Source organism: Peromyscus eremicus, chromosome 10 (assembly GCF_949786415.1).
Source record: "Peromyscus eremicus chromosome 10, PerEre_H2_v1, whole genome shotgun sequence".
Lineage (NCBI taxonomy): Eukaryota > Metazoa > Chordata > Mammalia > Rodentia > Cricetidae > Peromyscus > Peromyscus eremicus.
This window is the reverse complement of record NC_081426.1, coordinates 31,556,901-31,579,939: the sequence shown is the minus strand read 5'-3', so window position 1 is coordinate 31,579,939 and position 23,039 is coordinate 31,556,901. Positions and strand designations below refer to the sequence as shown.

Below are 23,039 nucleotides of genomic sequence, written 5' to 3'. Positions count from 1 at the left end.
CACAGATGCTCCCAGATGGCCATCCCTATAACAGAGGCTCTCTTGGTGCCTTTGAATTCTCTGAGCCCCACACTTAGTAATGGTATCATCATGGTCTTGGGACAACTCAGATCGTTGCCTGTCTCCCTAATGCCCTGCTAGCTGCCAGCCCCTCCAGGGTAGGGCTACCCCCCCACTCCCTCTCCACCTCTCCACCTCCCTCACCCCCCATGGTCCCTCTGGTAGCTCCCACACCTTGTATTCACCTCCTGCAGGAGGCGCCAGGCAGCCTCCAGAAACCTAGTACAAACAGCCCCATTAATCACAAGCATTTCCTTCTTCAATGGGTGAGAAGGCTGAGCTCAGAGAAGGCAGACTGCTAGAAGTCAGTGGCAGAGTGGGGGCATTAGAACGCACAGCTCTCCGGCTGTGCAAACAGATGCCAGCTCAGGCTAGAGGGGCAGTTGTGAAGGTACAGAGGGCAGCCCCAAGCTGATGAGAAGAGCCTTTCTTCTCATGCATTGACATCCTGTTATGTACCAGGCAAGATACAGGGTCGTCATATTATCCTCCTTTCAAAAATGGTCTGCGGTTCAGAGAGGCTGATTAACTCATCCCCAGCTACAGGGCTGGCAAGAACAGACTTTAGTAGATGAGCCATGGAGAAACAGACATGGAGAGTGCTAAGTCCTGCTGTGAGTGAAACCTCAGCCAGCCCTCAGAAACCCTGCTCGGGCCCACGCCTGTAAACCAGCCCCCCACTGCTAGGAAGTGGCACATAAAGCCCCAGGAGAGGAGAGTCTGTCTTGTCCCCAGCACCTTCATTTCTCTATTACAATAAAGACAACAGAACAACATGTCCCCCTCTCTGAGCAGCCACAGTTAATCTTCAGTCCATCTCTTAGGCTGCATTGCTGACCACACGTGGATGTGTGTGCGTGATACAGCCGGCAGTATCACACATTCCATGTCCTACCGTCTTTGAATTAACTGCAACAGCATCACATTGCCCTGTGACACGACATTCTCAGCCACCTTAGTGGCTGTGCTACATTCCACAGAGGACACGGGTTAATTCACAACACTGAGGGCATGGGGTGAGCCCACCTGTCCCCTGAGCTTGTTCCTAATGTTATATGGCAATTATTTATGTGAGGTGAATGTCCAGGGTTGGGGAATGGATGTCCATGGATGTAATGGTTCATAATGAAGAACAGCACTGAGGAATTTGAGGGTCTTCTTTCCTTCTGGTGTGTCCTGACACTCTGAGGTGGGAACGTGGGGCTGAGCAGCAGAAGGAAAGGGGGAAATAGGAAGTCCCCTTCACGGTATGGACTCAACACTGGGCAGTTTGCACCTGGCTCACCCCGCCCTGACCTTTGCTGAACACACAGAAATGTTTCTGGCAGGTGCACTGACCTCCTCCTCCAGCTGTCATCCCCTTGGAGCCGACATCCAGGTGGCCGACTGTCTGGAAGAAAAGAGAGCTCAGTGGGTAGACTGTGTAGAGCAGGATGTGAAGGTCCCCAGAGGACCAGAGTGAGGCGAGCCGCCCTGGGCAGCTGAGCTCGGGCTGCCCTGGGAGGTAGGTGTGGTGATGTGCTGCCCACATTCCCTCCTTGGCCACCTTACAGGTGACCAGGCCAGGTCTGCTCAAGGGTACCACACAACACGCCAGGGACAATTCAGTCTCCTTCACTCAGATTCAACCATGCAGAGACAGCAAGTGTCTTTTCAAAAATGCATTAAGAGAAAACTTAAAGTGTTGGGGCATCGGGTACTGCCAGGGGCCACTGATTCATCCCAGATAATGAGGAGACCTTGAGCCCGAGGCCACCCCCTGCACTACTGCAATGACCATTTACATCTGTAGGCAGCAGGGCAGCCTCAGGAACTCACATTCCACCCAGCAGGCCCTGTCGGCTAAGAAGAAGCCATCTGCTAGATCTTCAAGGCAGGTTGGAGCTTGGAGCCTGAATTCTGTGGGGCAGGGGCCCTGTGTGCCGTGACACTGTGACATCTCATCTCCCCCATCTTTGTCATAATGCTCCAGGTACCGGCACAGCCCATCATCATGCCTGGAAGCACCGCCCTCTTTCCTTGATTGGCAAACCTCTGTGTGAACCTCAAGACCTAATTCAAATGTCCTAGCCCCTGTATCACCTTCCCTCTTGACATAGTTCAGCCACCTGCCTTGCTACTTGCCCTGACCAGGATCTATGTGACAGCCGGGCTCCGTGACAGATTCCAAAATGGGCAGACCGAGGCAGTAACTAGTAACCAAGGCCTGGACTTGACTTAGCTGTGCTCTGGCCCTAACCCATTCCTCCCCACCTTTCAGGAGTCCTGTGCTCCAGGCATGATGACGCCTGCTCTGCTGCTGTGCTTAGGCATGGGTAGATGTCCCTGTTCTATTTCACTGTAGATGCTGTGATAAATACCTTGAGAAAAAGCAACAGGGGAAGAAAGGTCCTTTTCAGCTTCCAATCCCAAACGGCAGTCCATCAGTTCAGGGAAGTCAAGGCAGGAACCCCAGAAGCTAGGAACATGGCATCCGCAGTCGTGAACCAAGAGAACAAGCGCACGCTTGCTTGCTCTCAGCTAGCCTTCTTCTCTCTTCTGCTTTCCAAGACAGCTGCCTGTGCATGCCCCTGTGTCTTTGTGGCGAGCACTGCCAAGGCCCTGGCTTTCCCAAGGAGCTGAAACCTCAGTGTTGCCGGATGGTGTCCTAGCCCTTACTGGGTGCCTATCGTGGTCTGAATGAGAGATGTCTCCCATGGGTTCATGTATGTAAGCACTAGATCCCTAGTTGGTGGGGCTGTTTGGGAAGGTTATGGAGCCTTGCTGGAGGGTGTATGTCACTTGGGACAGGCTTTGGGGCTTTACAGCCTCATCCCTCTTCCTGTTCTTTCTCCCTCTTGTGGTGATACATTGTGTACCTAATAAAATTTGCCTGACGATCAGAGAACAGAACAAGCCACTAGAGTAAACATAGAGGCCGGGCAGTGGTGGCACACACCTTTAATCCCAATACTTGGGAGTCACACGCCTTTAATCCCAGCACTAGGAAGGAAGTGATGGCCGGGCAGAGAAAGGTTTATAAGGCGTGAGGAGACAGGAAGGAACTAAAGCCTTTTGGCTAAGCTTTGCTTTTTCAGCTGAAGCTCTGTTCAGTGGGACCTCTCTCTTTCAGCTGAGGACTCAGAGACATTAAGTGAGAGGATTCGTGGAGTTAGCGAGGTGAGACGTGGCAGTGGCTTGTTCCTTTGTCTCTCTGATCTTTCAGCCTTTACCCCAATATCTGGCTCCGGGATTTTGTTATAAGACCTATTGGAAATTCAAGCAACTCCCTCTCCTTCCTGTGTGTGGATAAAAATGCTGAAAAGCCAGCTTCCAGCTGCAGCCGCCTCCATAGCATTGCTTCATGATGGACTCTATCCCCATGAAACTGTGAACCAGAAAAAAACCCTCTCCTTTGGTTGCTTTTGTTGGGATAGTCTGTCATAGCAACAGAAAGTAACTATGGCATAGTCTGTAATAGGTGTCATACTAGGCTCTGTGAGATGTTGTTTGATCCTCAAAGAGCCTCATGGGGGACAGAGAACCCTACTGACTTAAAACACAGGTAGCTTAGAGAGGTGAAGGTCCAACATTCTTGTTCTTCATGTACAGGTGACCGTGTCTACACAGGAGTCAGAAAGCAGCACATTCCAGGAGCAGCAGGAGGCTCGGGAGCCCTGCGCTGGGACCACCCTTCCCTCTGCTGAGCAGAGTCTGGGCCAGAGTCTGGGCCAGGCTATCAGGAGTATGTGGCACAGCAGGCAGGTCACCTCAGGGATGAGCCCCCAGCCTTTTTGATATCCAAGCTTCCAAGATCATGGGGACAACATAGCCACATGCAAGAAGAAGAAGAAGTGACTTAGTTTTACTTGTGAATGTCAACAACTTAAGTCCAGGAGATGTAAGCCAGGCTAGAGGAGGATGGAAAAGGATACAGAGAAATTGTCAATCTCCCTGATCCAGGACCACTCAACATGAGTCAGAAGGATGAGGTGGATTTGGAAGTGGGGAGTCTGTCTTTCCCTTTTTCCCATCCCCATCTAAAAGCCAGGAAAATGTCAAGACCTTGAACTCCAAGCCAGAGCCATGGTGAAAGCTGGCTGACCTGACACCCACTATCACTACCCCAGACACCTGAGCTGGAGGAAGGGGTCCCACTGGGAGAGAGCACATGTACAGTATCTGTTGTTCTGGGGGAGCTGCACACCAGAGAGGTGAGGGGATGACAGAGCACCAACAGTGCAGGTGCAATGGGCTGGCCGTCACAACTGTGCACCAAAGAGAAGGACTGACTGAGATGGGCCCCACCCCTCTCCCAAACCCCAGCCAGAAAAGACAACAGAAGCGTCTCCACCATTGCAATGATGGAAAGTGGGTGCCAGGCCACACCCCTCTTCTGGGAAGGGAGGGGTCAGTCCCTATCTCTTGCTCCAGGCCTTGACAGCTCTCGGTTATTAGGGCCCTCCTTCAGGAAGGGGGATGTGGGAAGACTGAGTGAATTCATCTGTAGAGTGGCAGCCTGGAGGGCAGGACAGGTACATGACCAGATATAAAACAGACAGCCTGCCTGGGTGGGACCCTTTGTCCCATTCCTATATTCTCTGTCTCCAAGGAAGGGCTGGTGGGAGCCTCAGGGTTTGGATTCTCCAGGGATGTTTCCAGAAGGCTTCTGTCAGAGACAAACCATCTCCCTACTTGCCAGCCTGATGCTGTGCACAGCCTAGCCCAAGCCCATCAGCGGCTCCTCAGCCACCAGGCAGCCCTCTCGGCTGTCAGCCAAAGCCCAAAGGCCTCCATCAGGACTCCCATCTGTGTTCCCTGATGCAACAGCTAATGTCCATAAAACCAAGCTTCCAGTCCAGCTGCCGGTGGGAAGAGCTGCCACCACCACCAAGGAAAAGCTCAGCGTCCCTCTCTAGCCACTACTTGGCCACCAGGGTCGTCATGGCTCAGAACATACTGCTGGAGGAACAGAGGGCTACACCATGCATAGCCAGCTCCTCAGACCTCAGCCTAGGGGACTTGTCTAGGGGACTCTTCAAGGGAATTGTCTCTCTGGAGTTGCTGGGATCCTGCACCAACATGCCACTCTCCCATTCCTAGAAGCTAATGAAGCCAGTGTAAACACCACGGACTCCAGTCAGCCACACCTCCTATGTGCCTGTCTCAGAATCTGCCCGGGAGCCAGATCTTCATAACACATTACAGTAGTTTTTACTCCTTATGCTAGAAGAAACCCACACATTGAAGACTGGCCTTCCTGTGACAAGAGGGACTGCCTCGGTGGGTGCCAGACCCAAGCTGTGACCAGCAACTTCTCCCCACCTACCCATCTCTGTAGTGACCATTGCTGGAGCTGTGTGCAGGTTCCCACATCAGCTTCAAGTCCCCCCTCTACCACATAGGCAAGGAAAGGGCTGAATTAGAAAGCTCCACAGGGACGCAGGTCTTTGGGCAGATGAAGACCCTCTCTGAGCTTCATTTTTGTGTTCTGAATGTGGGAGAACTGTGCCATTTTTGTGGGATAATGGACACTCCACTAATTTGCAGCAAGCACTTAGAACATCACCTACACATAGTCATAGGTCAAAGGGACAGAGGGTAGTGGCATAGAGATGTGACCCTGGACCTCCGATTTCAGCTTCTTGCATACAGGTTATCTTGTTCTGGCTTCTCAGCAGCTGTACTGAGGAGACTGTGCTCTTCCCATTGTACAGATCAGTGAATTAAGGTCAGAGGACTCAGATCCACTCGTGTGTACACCAGCCTTGGTCAGAGCCCTGGTGAGTCCAATTGTTCTCCGGACCCTTTGGTTAGCTTGCTGTGTTTTGGCTTACTTGGTTCTCCTCCAGGACCTCAGATCTACACCCCAGGGTGGCAAGAACTCTGTCAACATTCCTGGCCAGGAATGGCACAGCAGGCTGGTGCAGTTTTCATAACACAGCACAGGGATGGACTCCAAAAATCCAGTCAGGTTACATTCAGAGCCACCTTCTATGCTGGTTGGTTTTTACCCACTCGACATAAACCTACACACGCCTACCAAGACGGAATCTCGGTTGAGGCGTTGCTTCCATCAGTCTGGGCTATGGCCATGTCTGTGAGGAACTGTCTTGCTGTCTTGACTGTGGATGTGGGAGTGTCCAGCCCACTGTGGGCAGCGCCATCCCCTAGCAAGTCCTGAGCTGTGTAAGAAAGCAAGCTGAGCATGAGCTAGAGAGCAACCCAGTAATCAGCATCCCATCCCCATGGTCTCTACTTCAGTTCCTGCTTCCAGGTTCCTGCCCTGAGTTCCTGCCTTGGTTTCCCTGATGACGGACTGTGACCTGTAAGCCAAATAAGGCCTTGTCTTCCCCAAACTGCTTTTGGTAACAGCATTTATCACAGCGACAGAAACCAAACCAGGACACCTTCAAAACTGGGGGTGGTACCGAGCTGAGTCAGGAGCAGAGCCAGGGCTGTGACACTGAATAGACAATGCAGAGGACAGAAAGGCTGACCATCGGGGACAGTTATGCCTGCTCTGTGGCCTCCCCAAGCTCCACACCCCAGGCCAAGGAGAGGCATCTCAGGCCCAGGGAATCTCCTCATAGATGGAAGCATCTAGCTTGGAACACATTAACACCCACTCCCCATCCCATACCCCATCCCACACCCCCATCGCACCCCCCACTCTCCATCCACACCCTATTCCCATCCCCCATCTCATCCCACACCCCCATCCCATTCCCCATACCACCCCACATCCCCATTCTACTCCCCACTCCCCATCCCATTCCATACCCCATCCCACAGCCCCATCCCACCCCCCACTCTCCATCCCCATCCCACTCCCCATCCCATACCCCATCCCACACCCCCATCCCACCCCCTACTCTCCATCCACACCCCATTCCCATCCCCATCCCATCCCACACCCCCATCCCACTCCCTATACCACCCCACATCCCCATTCTACTCCCCATCCCTATCCCACTCCCATCCCCTATCCCACCCCACACCCCCATTTTTCTTCAGCTCCCACATGACCTTCTGACAACAGATGGTAATTGACCAACATATGAACACATTAATGAGTTTGCCTCTCTGATAACTGCAGGGGAAAATGTGCCGACTTTTTTGGTACGTTCATCCACTAGAGTACGCCAGGCCACACTAGTTCCGTTTTTCTTAGGTAATTATGCTCTGATTTAGACATCAGCCTCTTCACTCTTCAAGTTTGGTTATTGGAAATCAGCCTATCCCACCCCAGTGTTCATGCTGTAATCAATACCTCCTTGCTTCAATCCTGCCTCACTCACCACAATTATTAGGCACCAGTTGTGTCCCAGTGACGGTCTTTTTTTTTTTTTTTTTTTTTTTTTTTTGGTTTTTCGAGACAGGGTTTCTCTTGTGTAGCTTTGCGCCTTTCCTGGAACTCGCTTTGGAGACCAGGCTGGCCTCGAACTCACAGAGATCCGCCTGGCTCTGCCTCCCGAGTGCTGGGATTAAAGGCGTGCGCCACCACCGCCCGGCTCCAGTGACGGTCTTAATCACTTCAATTAGAGTCTTTTCTCTCTCTCTCTCCCTCCCTCTCTCTCTCTCTCTCTCTCTCTCTCTCTCTCTCTCTCTCTCTCTCTCTCTCTCTCTCTCCCTGCCTTCTATAGCCACAGAAACAGAGGGGCACTAGACATGGCATCTGGTGTTCTAGATTTGAGCTCTGGCCCTGCACCAAGTCTCTACACCTTTGGCAGCCCCATGGCCTCAGGTTTCCACCTCCTCAGCTGCATGGAAATTTGGACCAGGTACACCTGCAGGCTGTGAAGGGTTGAGCAGCTCAACCCCTGTTCAGCCAGGAGCAACCCCAAGGCCATATTCCTGGAAAACAGCTCTCTGTGTTTACCTCCTGACCTACATCCACCACACACCATCAGTAGCCTGGCTAGTCTCAGAGGCAGATCCAGCTCAAACCCAGGAATAAGGCCTCCTGTGTGGGGGCAGACATGGCTGACTCCCGTGGGTACGCTTTATCATGCATGCCCACGTACAGTGGAGGGCAGAAGGCTGTGAGGGAAATTGTGATCATTGCAATTTAGACCACTTGCTGGGGACAGGCACTTGGAATTGTGCCTTGAAGGCTGGTCAGAAGGCTGCCGGTGGACCAAGCATCCTAGCAGAGGGGGCTATATGTACAGAGCTCATGAAGTATGGGTGACAAGAATGTCTAGTGACACAGCATGATGGTGCTTATGTGATACATTTATGTCTGTTCCCACAGTCATAAGCACTTCAGAGGATCCCCAGCACTTTTCACAGCACCCAGAATACAGATGCCACCTAGAGAAGGAACCAGGGAGGGTGACTGGTGGGTCAGTAGCCAAGACAGCACAGGGTGGCAGGTGGTCTGGGCTGGATCCACTCATGGTCCCTTCAAGCAGGAACAGGGTTGTCCATGGCAACTTACCTCTGGGGCTCCTGGGGTCAGGAAGGTGGCGGTATACTCAGCCAGTGCCACGTCATCCAGCATGTTCTGTGCCAGCTCGCAGAGCAGGTGGTTCTGGGGCTCTCGTCTTGGCAGCTCCCGCAGTAGTTGCTCAATCAGGCGGTTCCTCTCCTGGCACTTGTGGACCAGGGAAGCCAGCTTGGCCTGGAACGTGGGGCGTGCGGTAGAGGCTGAGCTGGGGGCCAGGGCAGTGCCCCATTCCTGGCCTGATTGCCTCACCCACACCAGGTGCTAACAGGCTCCAGGCTCACAGCAGTAGGGAGGCAAAAATACAGACTCGGGCTCTTCTGTGCTGAGGCGCCGTGACGAAGCTCCTCTCCACACCTCAACCCACCGATCTGTGCAACGCACGGTGAGGGAGCCAGGACCCACCCCCACCCGGTAGAGCCCTCCTGCCTTTTGATTTGGCTTCTCACTGGTAAAGCACAAAGTCCTGGGGTTTTCCTTCAGGGGAGAGGGATGTGTCAAAGCGTGAACCTAGTGGGAGGGCACTCTCGTGGTCCCGACTTCATGGGGTTCATTGCGCTGTCTATGGTGTCCCAGATGGCACCTCAGAGTCTCAGCAGGAATTCTCAAAGTTTCTGTTTTACCAACACAAAGGCAGACAAGGAACTATGGGAGAGGACGTGGTTCAGATTTCTGACATAACAGCTGAGGGGACTGAGCCCACAGGAGAAGGCAGGGAACAGGGCTTCTAGGGGTCACGGTGCTGAGCTGATGTTCAACCAAGGCTCCTCCTCATGCACCCACACAGAGACCAGGACCTCGGGGTGAACGTCTGCCTCTTCCCAAATGCAGGCCCAGATGAAATGTCACCTTCTCCTGCTAGCAAACAGTATGTGGAAAACCAAGGGCCACTCCTGGATGTGTCCCAAATAAAAAGGATAGACGGGGAACTTTCCTAAGGAAACATGTACTGGAGTGTATGCGGTAACGGGAAAGTGGAGGAGACAGAGAGAGATGGAGAGAGAGGAGAAAGAGAGGGAAAGAGAGAGGAAAAGGCAGAAGCAAAGAGGAGAAAAGGAAGACGTGGAGCGAGGGTGGGAATGTGAGCCCCAAGTGGCAGTCTCCAAACCCATCTACCTTCAAGGCCACACCAAAGAGAAAGTGGGACACAGAATGTGGGATCAGGACACATGACATCTAGGATGATCTCGAACATGTGACAAGCCAGATGATGAGATATGGAATGCTGTTCACGTGGGCACCTGGGTGCCACCTGTCCCCAGAACTCTCAGGTATTTTTATAAAATACTAAGCACTCTAAGACAAAACAATGATGAGGCAGTATGTTACCTTCAGAGGACTCATGGCCAGGCGCGCTTCACGCTGCTCTTCCCGGAGCTCCCCAAGCTGAAAGGAGAAGCGTGCTTGTGATTGAGTAGTGTGAGTCTGGTTAGTGGAAAGTGCAGGTGCCAGCCTCCATAACCTGTCCCTGTGTGGAGATGGGGTGCCGAGGAAGAGCCATCCTGATCCCTCAAAGATGGAGCCACAGAGACACAATCTGGTGTGAAACTTGGGACCCTGCGCCAGACATAATCCTGGCCCAGCTGCCCATGGTGACCTGTGAGTCACTTATTTTCTCTGCTTAGTGTCTTCTGGGCATTTGGGGGGTGGTGGGGAGCAGTGGGGTACAGTGACTGTTAACCCCAAGCTGAGGGTCATAATGAAGCTTCACTGATACAGGGCACCTAGAGCCAGGCATGGAATTCAGTCAGTGCCCTGTTACTACTTGGAGCAAATTAGCAACATGGATTCTGGTTCCTGATGGGAGGCACATCCCAGCCCTCAGCTCTGGGCATGCAGCAGGAGGGCCTTCCTGACTTGGCCTCAGTCCCTGCTGGAAAGGACCAAGTGTGAGACCCAACACAGCAAGAGAGGACTGGGGAGTAGGCGCCAGGCACTTGTGTGAGGTCACCTCAGACTTTCCACATTAGCCCAGCATCCACCAAAGGACCTCACTTCAGTTCAGCCAGATTCTGTCTGAATTCTTGTCCCATAGAATGTATTAAAATGGAAATCGTATAGATAGCCCCTCACACTGTCTTGTCTGTGGTGACCTAAATAAACCCTCCATCTGTACCCCTGACCAGTTCTGACCCATCATTTTTTTCCATCAACCTTACACACTCACACGAATCAAGGTGTGCGTGCACAGGCACATGAAAATCTGCTACATGGAGAGTGTCGCACATTCTGTTTTGGTAATTGAACAGAAAATCCTGGTGATGTTTTCAGGCAAGCGAACTGGCCTCATCCCTTTAAAATCTTGCACACTCTCTCCTCGTGCAGCTGTGGTGTGATTTTTCTCAGCAGGTCTCTGTTGGTGGGAATATGTAATACTGATCTGTTTCTTTGTTTTACAAACCATATTTCTGTGCATCTGTTTGGTATAACTTTCCAGGACTGGTCAAAGAGCACATTCCAGCTTCAGGCAGACTAACCTGTATTCACAGGGACTCAGTGTATACAGGCTTTGATGTAACCTCTCCGTGCCTCAGTTTGGGAAATAGCTTGAATGTGTCCCCGTGAAATGAGCACAGGACAGTTGCAATTAAAAAGTGAATGCTCAGCCTTGGATGGGACATCTGTGTCACACCCTTCGTCTCTTCCTAGACTCGGGGATCATTGTTGGAAAGAGTGGAAGAGCCAGGGGGACCGATGACTCCAGGGAAAGAATGTTTTAGGGATACAGCAGACCAGCTGCACATAGGAATTTAGTATCTGTGACAGCATGCATGAGACCCACGCCAGCTCAAGTCAGACTGAATCCCAGCAGAAGGGAAATGAGCATGGGTCCCACCACTAGCCAAGGGGATAGTGATAATTGGTAGCTGCTGGGAGAGGGAGTCAGCTTTCTCTAAGAGTGCAGGCCCGGGTGGGCGGACCACACTGCAGTAGAAGGCCACACATCCGAGAGTATATGGGCAGCAGAAACTGTACCTGATGGATCCAATAAAGAAGAAATACAAAGTTGGTTGGGTAGGGAAGGGAGGGGGTCAATCTATGAGGAGTTGGCAGAGGGGTGAATATAATCAGGACACATTATGTGAGAGTATCAAAGAACTAATGATTTTTCTCAAGACAGAGTTTCTCTGTGTAGCTCTGGCTATCCTGGAACTCCCTCTGTAGACCAGTCTGGCCTTGAACTCAGAGATCTGCCTGTCCCTGCTTCCTGAGTGCTGGAATTAATGACATGAGCCACCACCACCCATCTAGAACTAATGACTTTTTAAGTGGATGAGAAGAAAGTAAAAAGAAAAGCTGGGGATTAGAAGAAAGTATTTTCGAGTCATATATCTAGTCTTTCCTTATTTATAATATTTGGGGGGCTCTTTAGGATTTTCAGTATAAAAGATTATGAACATAAGTATCACGTATTGATTAAAATTAATTCACTCACACTGCCAGCACTAAGTGCTGGCACATGATGAGAAACCAGGTGGGGAACCCCTGTGCATTCCATCAGGTTTCCCCCAATGAGAACAGTGTACAAAGCTGCAGGGTTGGGGGGGTGGGGACTGAAGTCAGCATAGCCAGGATTTCCGCCACTTTGTGTGAGTTGAGCCCTGTGTGGGTCCAAATGTCCTTCATGGCCATGGTCCTGAGCCAGCCTACCTTGACACTCCCACTGGTCTCTTAGAGTCATGTCCACACACTTCCTGCAGAGAAAGGACTGAAGTTTCCTCTCGAAAGTATTTAAATGTGCCTGCGCTGGCTAGTCTCAGGTCAACTTGACATAAGCTAGAGTTAACTGAGAGGAGGGAACCTCAATGGAGAAAATGCCTCTATAAGATCTAGCTGTGTGGCATTTTCTCAGTTAGTGACTGATAGGAGAAGGCCCAACCCATTGTGGGTGGTGCCACCCCTGGACTGGTGGCCCTGGGTTCTATAAGAAAGCAGGCTGAGCAAGCCATGGGGAGCAAATCAGTAAGCAGCACCCCTCCATGGCCTCTGCATCAGCTCCTGCCCTGCTTGAGTTCCTGTCCTGATTTCCTTCAATGACAGTGATATGGAAATGCAAGGCAAATAAACCTTTTCCTCCCCACCCTACTTTTGGGTCACAGTGTTTCATCACAACAATAGGAACTCTAAGACAGTGCCCGATGCTCTTTAAAAAACCATATATACATGTTGTTTTTAATGGAGAACAGCTGCCTGGAAAGGCTCCAGATCCCTTGCCTTTCTTCCGCACATCACTCTAGTCTTTAAATCTCTAGCCAACACCATCAAGCTGTTGGTACTTGCTCCTTGAGGTCTGGAAACATTTGGGGGGCGAGAAGGGTTGGCCCAGCCTACCTTGCCCTTGAGCTTCTCCTGGAGGCCCACAGCCTCATCCCGAGCAGCCTGCAACTCCCGCAGCGCCCAGCCCTGGTCCCTGAGCTGGCACTGGAGGGTCCGCACCTGGTGGTGGAGCCGCTGTACACACAGTTTGGGGTCTTCCTCGGGGACATCGGTCTTGGAGGTCTGGAGCTGAGAGAAGGAAGTGTGGGTGAAGTTTCCAGGTGATAATGTGCCATAGCCAACGGCCAGTACCTATTCTATGGTCTTTCTGTCTGTCTGTCCTGTTTTTTTTTTTTTTTCCTCACAGTAGAAGGAAGAAAGGGAGGAAAGTGAAAGAGAGAGGGATGGAGGGAAGAATGCAGGGAGGAAAGAAGAGAGAGAAGAAAGGAGCAAACCACCATCTCAAATTCTGTATCCCCATCTATGATTGCTACCATCCATTCCTCACATAGCTTGCCCTTAGTGCCTCGATGCGCACACATGAGTGTGTGGGTCATGGAAGATATCTTGAGAGTAGCGGGGACAGTATATGGAACCCCAGAACAACATCCCAGAATATTATTCTCAAAAATATGCAAAATAGGATCTATCAACCAGGGTCCTGTTTAATCACGGTCAGTTGCTATTGTATTGAAACACAGAGAAATGGATGAAATTTCACACACATATAGACACTCATTCCACTAAAGCTTCATGACTTTAGACAGGGCAGACGGTGCCAAATTTCCCATGAGCACTGGCTTAAAACAGCTCCAAATAATCTCTTATTCTCTGATGGAACACCAGGGTAACATTTCACAGGGATACCAGGAGATGCAGGGAGAAAGGCACTTGCTCAACCCTCAGGGAAGTGGGTTCAACGGTAGGGACAGTGCTGCCCCCAAGTGGTCCTGTGTGGTAAGTCCTCATTGTTTTACTAACTTACATATGCATGCATATGCACACATACACATATTTTTCTTTATATATTTTTAAAGATTAATAATGCTAATTTATATGTATATCTGTGTGAGTGTGTAACGCCTGAGTGCAGTGCTCAAGGAAGCCAGGAGATGGTGTCAACCCCCCTGGAGCTGGAGTTCCAAGTGGTTGTGAGCTGACTAGCATGGGTGTTGGGGAAAAACAGAACTTGGGTCCTGTGGAATAGCAGTAAGTGCTCTTAACCCTGAGCCATCTCTCCAGCTCCTCTATGAAATTGGATACAGGATACATTTTTCTTTCTCCCATCATGTGCCATGTGCATTCCCCCACGGCTGTTAGTATTGGAGTGCCATCTGCAGTTGTGCTCAACTTGATCGTACTAATGCTGTGGGGAGATAGACCTTGTCCATGACAGGCACACACCTGTGCGTTGTTGACCTGAGATCACAGTGGGAGGATTTCTGAACCTATGAGCGAGGTGTGATCAACCCTGATCATAACACTAAGGATGGGACTGGGGAGCTCAGAAACTCACAAACACCCTTGTCCCTCACTTTATTTAAAGCAACTCGTTCATCTCCTGACTTCCACCATTCCACACTCCAGTGGGAGAGGGTGGAAGGGGTCCCAAGCTATTCTGAGTGGGAGGAGGGGAGGAGAAGCGTGGAGCAGGAAGGAGCAGGGTCCATGTGACTCTGGGACTGATCGGACATTTCCCGGTGAACAAGGACCACAATAGCAGAATGTGATATTTTTCTTAATTAATAGAAATTCATGCTGCGTAGGCCTGAGACTCACAGGCTGGGGCCTGTCAGGAACAGATGGGTGCTCCGGATGGTTCCATAAAATTTAGCTCCAGACTCCAAAACAACGTGGCCTTTTGAGAAGTTTGGTGGTTTGTTGCCACCTCCTGCCTCTGGTGGCTTGGACAAGGGCTCTGCGCCATGAGTCCTAAGAGAGTGCCCACAGCGCGGTCTGGTAGTAGAGGGGGAAACCTGCCTGATGCCTGAGTCTGTCCTACACAGATGACTGCATGCTGTGCTTGGGCTTCGGGACAGCAGGGACACTGTCCCACAAGAGCTCTGGTTGACAGGGAGAGTGACAGATACAGGTCATTGAACCCAGTTGGTAAAAGAAGGCCCAGAGGCTCTGGGACCCCTTCGGAGGCTCTGAGCAGAGTATCTGGCCCGATCCGTGCTGTGGTGGCAGACACCATGGTCCAGTACCGACAATCTGTAGTATTCATGAGTTCTGGTGATGATACAAATCCCTGTCACAACGACCCTGATGACTGCAGAGCTGCAAAGAGCTATGCCCGAGGCAGCTCCAATACCCCTCCGCCCTGAGCCCAGTCTGCAGGGCTGCCCTGAACATGAGACCCAAAGGTCAGTAGCAGTTCCCAGGTGAAAGCTGGGGCATGCCGAGAAGCCAGTGAAGGATGCAGAGAACTCACGTTGCAGTTCAGGGTGCGGCGGGTGGGGTGTAGACAGAGGCAGCTGCAGCCTTGGAGACTTTCAGCTGTGTGTGCGCTTACTGTAAGTTAGGGGTTCACGTCCAGTATGACAGGAAGCTATGAGAGGGCCATAGGCCTAAAAGTGATTGCTACAGAAAGAGGGACCTTTCTTTACATTCTGTCCCTGATCCTCCCTAAATCCTGTGGACATCATCTCTAGTTGCTAATTCTGCATTTCTCAACTGTATGTCACCTCCTAGTTGTGATCTCCAAACTCCCTCTGTCTCTGTCTCTGTCTCTGTCTCTCTCTGTCTCTCTGTCTCTCTCTGTCTCTCTCTCTCTCTCTCTCTCTCTCTCTCACACACACACACACACACACACACACACACACACACACACACACACCACCTCAGGGCAGCTAGCCAGCTCTGACATTTTCTCAACAGCTTTTCCACCTTCCACCTCATACCACAGCCCTGGATGCTGTGACAGTCACACCAGCTTGGCTTTCTTTTTCAACAAGCCTGGCTTTTCACGGCATCAGAGCCTGGGCAGCCATCTTGCAATGCCCTGAAAACTCTCTGCATTCATCTCCTTGGATGTCCAGTTCTTGCCTGGTCAAGTCAGAATAGCTATTCTTGAAAAACTAGGAAATCCAGGAAGAAAACACAAAAATAGTTCTTTGCCAGCACTGACTGGAAAGTGACTGGGGGAGCAGCAGGGGTTGGGGGATGAAACACAGCCAAATGCAGGAACCCCTAGGCTTCTCTCTGAAACACCCTGTAGACCACAGTTCAGGAAATTAGTTCCAACACTGAGAGCAAGGCAGGGAGAAAGAGTGAGGATGGAGTTCAGGTATGTAAGGACAGCCAACATCACGGAAGGGTGGATGTCTTAGGAGCAAGTGCCACACCGTGAGAGTCACTGCACACCCTAGGACTGAAAGAGACTTGCATGGGAATACAATGACCAGACACCACCTCGTGAGGGGACAGGAAGAGCCACACACAGCAGTGCAGGAGGAAGAGGTGACCGGGGGACCTCTATCACGTGTCACGTGCAGGTCCAGCACCACAGAGCTCTTTGAATGGCTGGATATGAGAAGAAACTGTGAAATGTGACATCTGCCAAGACATCAGACCAACAGGAGCGGGCTAAGAGATGGTCCAGACTCTGGAGTGGAGACGGGACCTGCAGAGTGGCAGCGGCTGCGTATTTCCACATTTGAAAGATAGACTGAGTGGAGGAGAAGATTAACTATCTCAGCACACGGTCAGCATCTCTCCCTTGTAAATAATAACATGGGTAGCCTAGGTGCACAAAGTACAATGAATCAGGAACTCACTGGGTAAATTTATCAAAAGGTGGGTCTCACTAGAACACACAGTTAGCAAATTAAAGTCAGTGGAAACCCAAAACTAAGACAAACTTCATTCAAAGATAAAAGATTCGGTCAAAAAGCCTGGAATTCCAGAAGGTGAAAGAAAAACAAGACAATAAATACTTGACAAGAGGACAACCAGGGGACTGAAGAGATGGTTCGTCAGCTGACGCACTTGCTGCAGAGCTGAGGACTAGAGTCCATGCCCAGCGCCCACGGTAAAAGCCAAGTGTGGTGGCACACATCTCCAATCCCAACACTGGGAGTGTAAGATGCAGATCCCTATGGCTCATTGGCTAGTCACTCTAGCCTAATTGGTGAGCTCTAGGTCCCAGAGGATTCCTGTCTGGAAAAAAATGCAGGTGGATAGCTCCAGGAGAATGACAGCGGAGGTTGACCTCTGTTATCCACACACATGCACACACATACACACACACGCTGCAAAACATACACACATTGCACACACATGCATTGCATACACATATGCACTACACACACATTGCACACACATGCATTACACATACACATGCATTGCATACAAACATGCATTGCATGCACACATACACATACACACACACAGGCTCACAACAGCACACATGCCCAAGCACACATACACTATACACATACACACATATGAACCTCTGAACATGGAAAAATTTTTAAGGAGATGATAACTAAGGATTTTTCAAGTCTGAAGAAAGACATAAGTATCTAAGTTCAAAGAGCTTGGGAAAATGTGTATAAAAAATACAAACAGAACCATAGCTAGATCCATCAAGCCATCAAAAATCAAAGATAAAAAGGAAATCTTCAAAGCAGCCAGACATGATGACATAAGTTTCTTCCGGGGCTGGAAGAAATAATGACAACTGGTTTCTGAGCCGAGCTGGTGGGAGGCGGAGGCAGTGGAAGGCAGCCTTCAGCGGGCTGTGTGAGGGGAGGCTGCCGACCCACTGTGCTGAATCTAAGAGAAGAGATCTTCAGCAATAGTGGAAACAATGTTTCATAAAGAGAAACACAAAGTCAGTCCCCAGCTAACTCTCACTCTGAGAAATACCAACAACAACACGTTCCTCCAAATTCTTGTGGAAGAATAACCACCACAAAAACACGCAGATCTTCGCAAGAAAGATTAATGGCCGCTCAAATCAGCAGGAACAATGACTCCTGAGGCTTATTATACATTGAAGCAATGTATAACAAGCTAATAAACAATTAGCAAAGTTAAGCTACTGAAATATTTTTTGCATGATTTGGGACATGATACAAAGGCATTAATCTAAGGCAAATCTAAATGATACATACATCCTGGAATTCCTAGAGTGGCCACTAGAACAATAATAATAAAGTATACAAGGATATAAGCTATTGTAAGAGAAAGAATACACACACACACACACACACACACATATGCATATACATATACACACATACCAATAAGACGGAGTGCAGACAATAAAGGAAGCTGGTAAAAATCCAAAAGCTGTTCTCTGAGATAGTGACTAGAATTGCTGAGGAGAGAGAGGGCAGCAGGAGCCAGCAATAGAGAGTGACGGGGAGGGAGCAGATGGAGATACAGAAAGGGAGAGAGAGAGGCAGGATGCTGGAATGATACAGGGTCCCAGCATCAAGGGTCCTCAGACAACAATGTGAGCATTTCACCCCAGGAATTACAAAAGTTGAGATTTGTCTTGAGGCAGGAGGCGATCCCATGTCTGCGACAAAGTCTCAGGTCTCCACAGAACCAACCCAGTTACATTCTGCTGTGTTACCTCCCATGGTTAGTCTGCAACAAATTTTCAGACCCAACCTGAAGAGTGATGCCTTGGGCTAGTTGGGCTATTACTCTCTTGGGAAAATCCAAGGTATGGCCTCAAAGTGCAAGCCCCTCCTCCTCCCTTTCTTCTCTGGATCCCCTGGGAGGGTCAGGCTTACCTGGCTGGTCAGTAGGGAGACCTTGGGTCAGCCTGCTTGGGTTCATCCCAGATACACCCCTCCCTAGCTGCGTGACCTCAGACAAACCCCTTCACTTTTCTGCTTCGTTTTCTCATCTGTCAAATGGGGCTGATGGTCTAACTCCCTCCTATGGCTGCCACAGGGATACCTAGGTCTTAGGGTGGGGGTACCCCACTGCAGAGCCAGCAATACAGGAGGGAAGGCAAGTCAACCTACCTGGAGGCTTCTGCTCAGGGACCCCTGAGACTGTCCTGGTTGCATAGAATACCATGGTGTCTCCTGTTCTTTTTGCAGCCGAGTTCCAATTCTCCTTGCCCCGTTGGTGTGTGCTTCCTGAGGCCCTGAAGTGACTGCACAGACTGATGAGGTGGAACTAGCAACAGCCCTGCATTTGGTATCTTCCAAATCTAAGGAAGGTCCTGCCTGACCCCAAGTCACACCTAACTTCTCATCCCAGGGTGGCCCACAGGCTCTTGTGATCAGTTGTCCTGAAAATGGAGTCACTTGGACCTCTTTGTCTTCAGTGTGTCCCTCGTCTCCTGCCATCTTGGAGTTTCCCTGGGAACACAGCTTTTCTTCCCTTGAATCCCTGTTCATCTGCAGGACCTCCTGCTCCAGGCCTTGAACTCTGCCTACAAGGTGCTTGTTCTCCCCCTGCAGAGCCCAGACCATGTCTTCTATCCCTAGCACTGTGTCCTTTATCAGCCCTTTGTAACTGACTCCGAGCTCTGAGATCAGAGCCCTGAGCTCTCTGTTTTCCTGGGTGGCATGCTTCATCCTGCTTCCGGCTTTCCTGACACTCTGGGACATGGCTTTGTGCAGCCGGCCCAGGTCCCCCTTCAGTTTCTCATTTTCCTCTTCCAGCTGGGAAATCTTGCAGTAACTCTTCCCGTTACAGTCCTCCAGGTCAGACACAGCCTGCAGACACTGGTCCAGCTCACGCCTGAGGTGGCCCAGCTCTCCCTGCAGTGTGTGGTTCGCCTGCTCCAGCCTCAGTGCCTTGGCTGCTTCTCTGGCCAGCTCTTCTTCACAGTGGCGTCCTTCATGGTGACATCCTTCTTGGGCTCCCCGAAGCCTGGCATGATCAAGGAAAACCTGACTTCTCTCTTTCTTTGGGCTGGCAAGGAGCTGATGGGACCTGCTCACCGCCCTCTTGAGGGTATACCGTGTTGTGGGGAATGGGCTCCCACCCAGCTCTGCAGGGCCCCAGGTGACTTTATCCCCATCAAGTGCGGCTCCTGGGGGAACTTCTCCAGTACATAGGGCCACATCCTCTTCCCGCCTCCCTCCCTCACCATTCCTGCTGGATTTTGCATTCAGATCCTGGCTACCTGAGGCTTGCTGAAGGCACACACACCCCTCAGTGTCCAACCACGCATGAGTGACACTCTGGCTCTCTCTCGTCAATGCTGACATCTGCTGGGGATCTCCACAGACAAGCGTTAGGTTGTTCAGCGGCTGGAAGCAGGCCTCCACCTCCCTCTCCAGCGTGTCTATCTGCAGGGTGCACCTGTCCTGTCCTGTGACCAAAGCCTGTGAGGAGCAAGGACCTTCACTGCTGGCACCTGCTGGGGCCCATTTGGGAAACTGCAGCCAATCTTGATCACCCATCGGTAGGCACTGTTCCTGACCCGCATGGGCCTTGATGTCAGGCTGCTCAGGGACTCCCAAAGAAGCCAGGCTGGGAGCCACTGGGAGCTGCATCTTCTCCTCTTGTCCTTCATCCCCAGACCTCCCCTTCTGCCCATGAGTGTCTTCCAGGCACGGCGGGTGGTCCTGCTTGCCCCGTGCCCTCCTCCAGACCTCTTTGCCCTTTCCTGATGGAAGCTGGCTACCATTTGGCTCTGGCTCTCTGGTCTCATGGGCCCTGGAGCTGGTGGCCTCTTCCTCCTTCTCTGGTGACAGCTTTCCCAAGAGTTCCCAGCCACATCCTTCCACACTCCCTCTCTTTCTCAAGGAATCAGGACCCTCTTGTGGCCTAGAGGTTGTTCCATGCAGAGTCGGTATGAGACATTCTGGCTGGAGCCGAGGACAGTGGGCCACGGGCTGGGTCTCTGAAGCCCTGCTCCCTTCCTGCATGCCCTCTGGGGCTTGGACCTCCGTGTTCAAGATCAGCTTCCCACTGCTTTCCTGGTCCAGCAGGGCCTTGTCCTCAAGCTCTGATTTGATCATTCCCAAGGTTCCCATCGCCTCCCACCTCTCTGCACTTGCAACTGAAGGTCCACTTCTCTCTTCCCACATGTCTCTGGGCTCCTTGGACCCTTTTGTGGGAAATGGGCCCTTTGAAATGAGTGGCGACTCCTGGATGAGGGAGGCGACATGGCTCCTTGCCAGATTACAAGGCCAGCCAGGGGGTGCCACAGCCCCAGGGGCAGGTGAGGGCTTGCTGTCCAGCTCTTCTTGGGTCTGAAGTTCTTGTAGGAGATGATCCGGAAGCAGAGGTGATAGCAGGAGCTGTGGTTCCCCAGCAGGACCCCAGAGTGGAAGCACGGATGTGGGTAACAACAGAAGGGGTTCCTGGGCTCCAGCAGCTTGAAGACCCTCTGAAACTCCTGCCAGCTCCAAGGAGCAGAGTGGCTCATCCATCCCTGGCTCTGGGAGGCAGCTACACAGTAGCCCAAGAGTCTGTCCATCTAGACGGGGCTGGACAAGAGCACCCTGCAGGTGGAGAGAGGAGATGTGGTATGAAACAGTCTCTGCCTGCTGAGCCCCCCAACATCTGATCATGTCCCACCCCCAGTGCTCTCTGAACCCGCTCACACAGCTGCACACATGTCCTGCTCGTCCACCTCAGGGCCTCGGCCTGAGTTCTTCCCATTGCCCAAGATTCTCCTTCTCCCAGATATCCTCAAGAAAAACGCCTTCATCTCAAACCAAGCATTGCCTCCTCACAGAGACCCAACCTCCTGGAGCACTCACTCCCTGGCCACCCTCACTTATCTTCCGCATACTACACCACAACGGATCATACACAGATGTCTATAGGGTGGCCCACACTCCCCACCGCTCTTTTCTATCTAACAGGGTCTCCGTGAGCACCACAGAATGTGAAGTTATAAATGAAGTTCGATTCTGCAGAAGCATGAGCCACCCCGTGGCATAGTATACACAGTATCACGTGAACTGTCTATTCCCCTGGGGCATAGGGGCTGGCCTTTATTTTGCCCCAGGCCTGGAGCAGTGCCAAGCTCACCTGAGAGGTTCCCTAGACCACTCTGAATGTCTTTATTGTCATTTATACCACGTGTCTATCCAGAAAGGAAGATGCCTGGCTCACAGCAGCTGAGTGGAGCAGGAGAATGGGTGACAGACCTGGGCTCCAGTCAACTTCTCTACCAGTCGTGAGCTTCTCAGTCTCCCTGGGTTAGAGTGAGCTGTGGGACTGTGGACAGGGTCTTGGCAGGGACTCTGACCAGCAGGAAGAGGCTTAAACTTTGCCTCTAATCTGGAGGGAATCGCTTGGCTTCTGGAGTCACACACCTGCATTTGTAAACTGGATATCCCTAAATTAAAAGATCTAACCTGGGCCTCAACGGCAGCGGCAACACAGTTCTAACACGGTGATGAGATTAGAGACAATAGAATTAACAGAGAGACAAATGTGGCACTGAAGCTGAGCACATGCTATTTCAGGGTGACAAAGAACTGTGGGGAATTCCTTCCTCTATATGGAGCCAAACTGCATGAGGGGATGGTTCGGGAAGTGAATGAATGAACAAATGTATGTATGGATGTATGGATGTATGTGTGTATGTATGTATGTATGTATGTATGTATGTATGTATGTACGTATGTATGTATGAGGTTCAGAACCACGGAGCCACATCAGGACAGCACTCCCAGTGCAGTTTTGTTCTTTAGGACCAGAGGCAGAAGCTGAGGTCAGTGGTTTGCCACAGCATCAGGAAGAATTCAGATGCAGCTCCTGAGATCAGACCATTGGAATGACACAGAGGATGGAGAAGAAGGAGGCTGGAGCTCTGAGCTCTGGGGAGTCCCAGCATCCCTCGGGTCTCATCATCTCCAGATAGGGAGGCAGTGCTTCTTCTGTAGGTGGTCAGGGTCTTCACTAAGGCATCATGAGTGTCTTGGGGTATCCCAGCCCAAGCACTTAGTTGGGTTTCTTTTTGCCCTACCCTACTTCTTGGCTAGGTCTCAGCAAACTGCATCCCATCCCCTCAAACCTCTCTCAATCATTTCCAGAATATTCTTCCAAATCTGGAGCTTCCTCTCAAGAAGAGCCTCCCCAGGTGGCCACATCACCATGCACATAGGAGGGCCACCAAGCCCGCACTGATCCTCATATCTACAGAACCCTCTGGCCTCACCTGTCTACGCTCAGACCCTGGCAGGTCTCCCTGGAGCTTGTCTATGGTCCTTGCTGGCACCACCACGCAGGGGACTGGTCTATCTCCAACACAGCTGTGGGGCTCTTCTGAGAGCTGACCTAGAACAGCAAGACCCCGAGGTTAAAATCCCTCTTGGAAGATCAATGACAATGACCAACAGCCATGTCGGCTGAA

The 23,039-nt window shown here is 51.3% G+C and overlaps 1 protein-coding gene across 1 annotated transcript in view; it reads right to left on the bottom strand.

The window, feature by feature from the left end:
* The window catches only part of C10H4orf50 (chromosome 10 C4orf50 homolog), an 80,305-nt gene that overhangs the window by 38,811 nt on the left and 18,455 nt on the right, over positions 1 to 23,039 (bottom strand). The window contains exons 5-10 of the mRNA XM_059274735.1: positions 22,845 to 22,963; positions 18,733 to 21,174; positions 12,821 to 12,994; positions 9,818 to 9,874; positions 8,479 to 8,665; positions 1,399 to 1,446 (exon numbers count right to left, since the gene is read on the bottom strand). Coding sequence (XP_059130718.1) covers positions 1,399 to 1,446; positions 8,479 to 8,665; positions 9,818 to 9,874; positions 12,821 to 12,994; positions 18,733 to 21,174; positions 22,845 to 22,963 — 3,027 coding nt within the window. The remainder of the gene's footprint in view (positions 1 to 1,398; positions 1,447 to 8,478; positions 8,666 to 9,817; positions 9,875 to 12,820; positions 12,995 to 18,732; positions 21,175 to 22,844; positions 22,964 to 23,039) is intronic.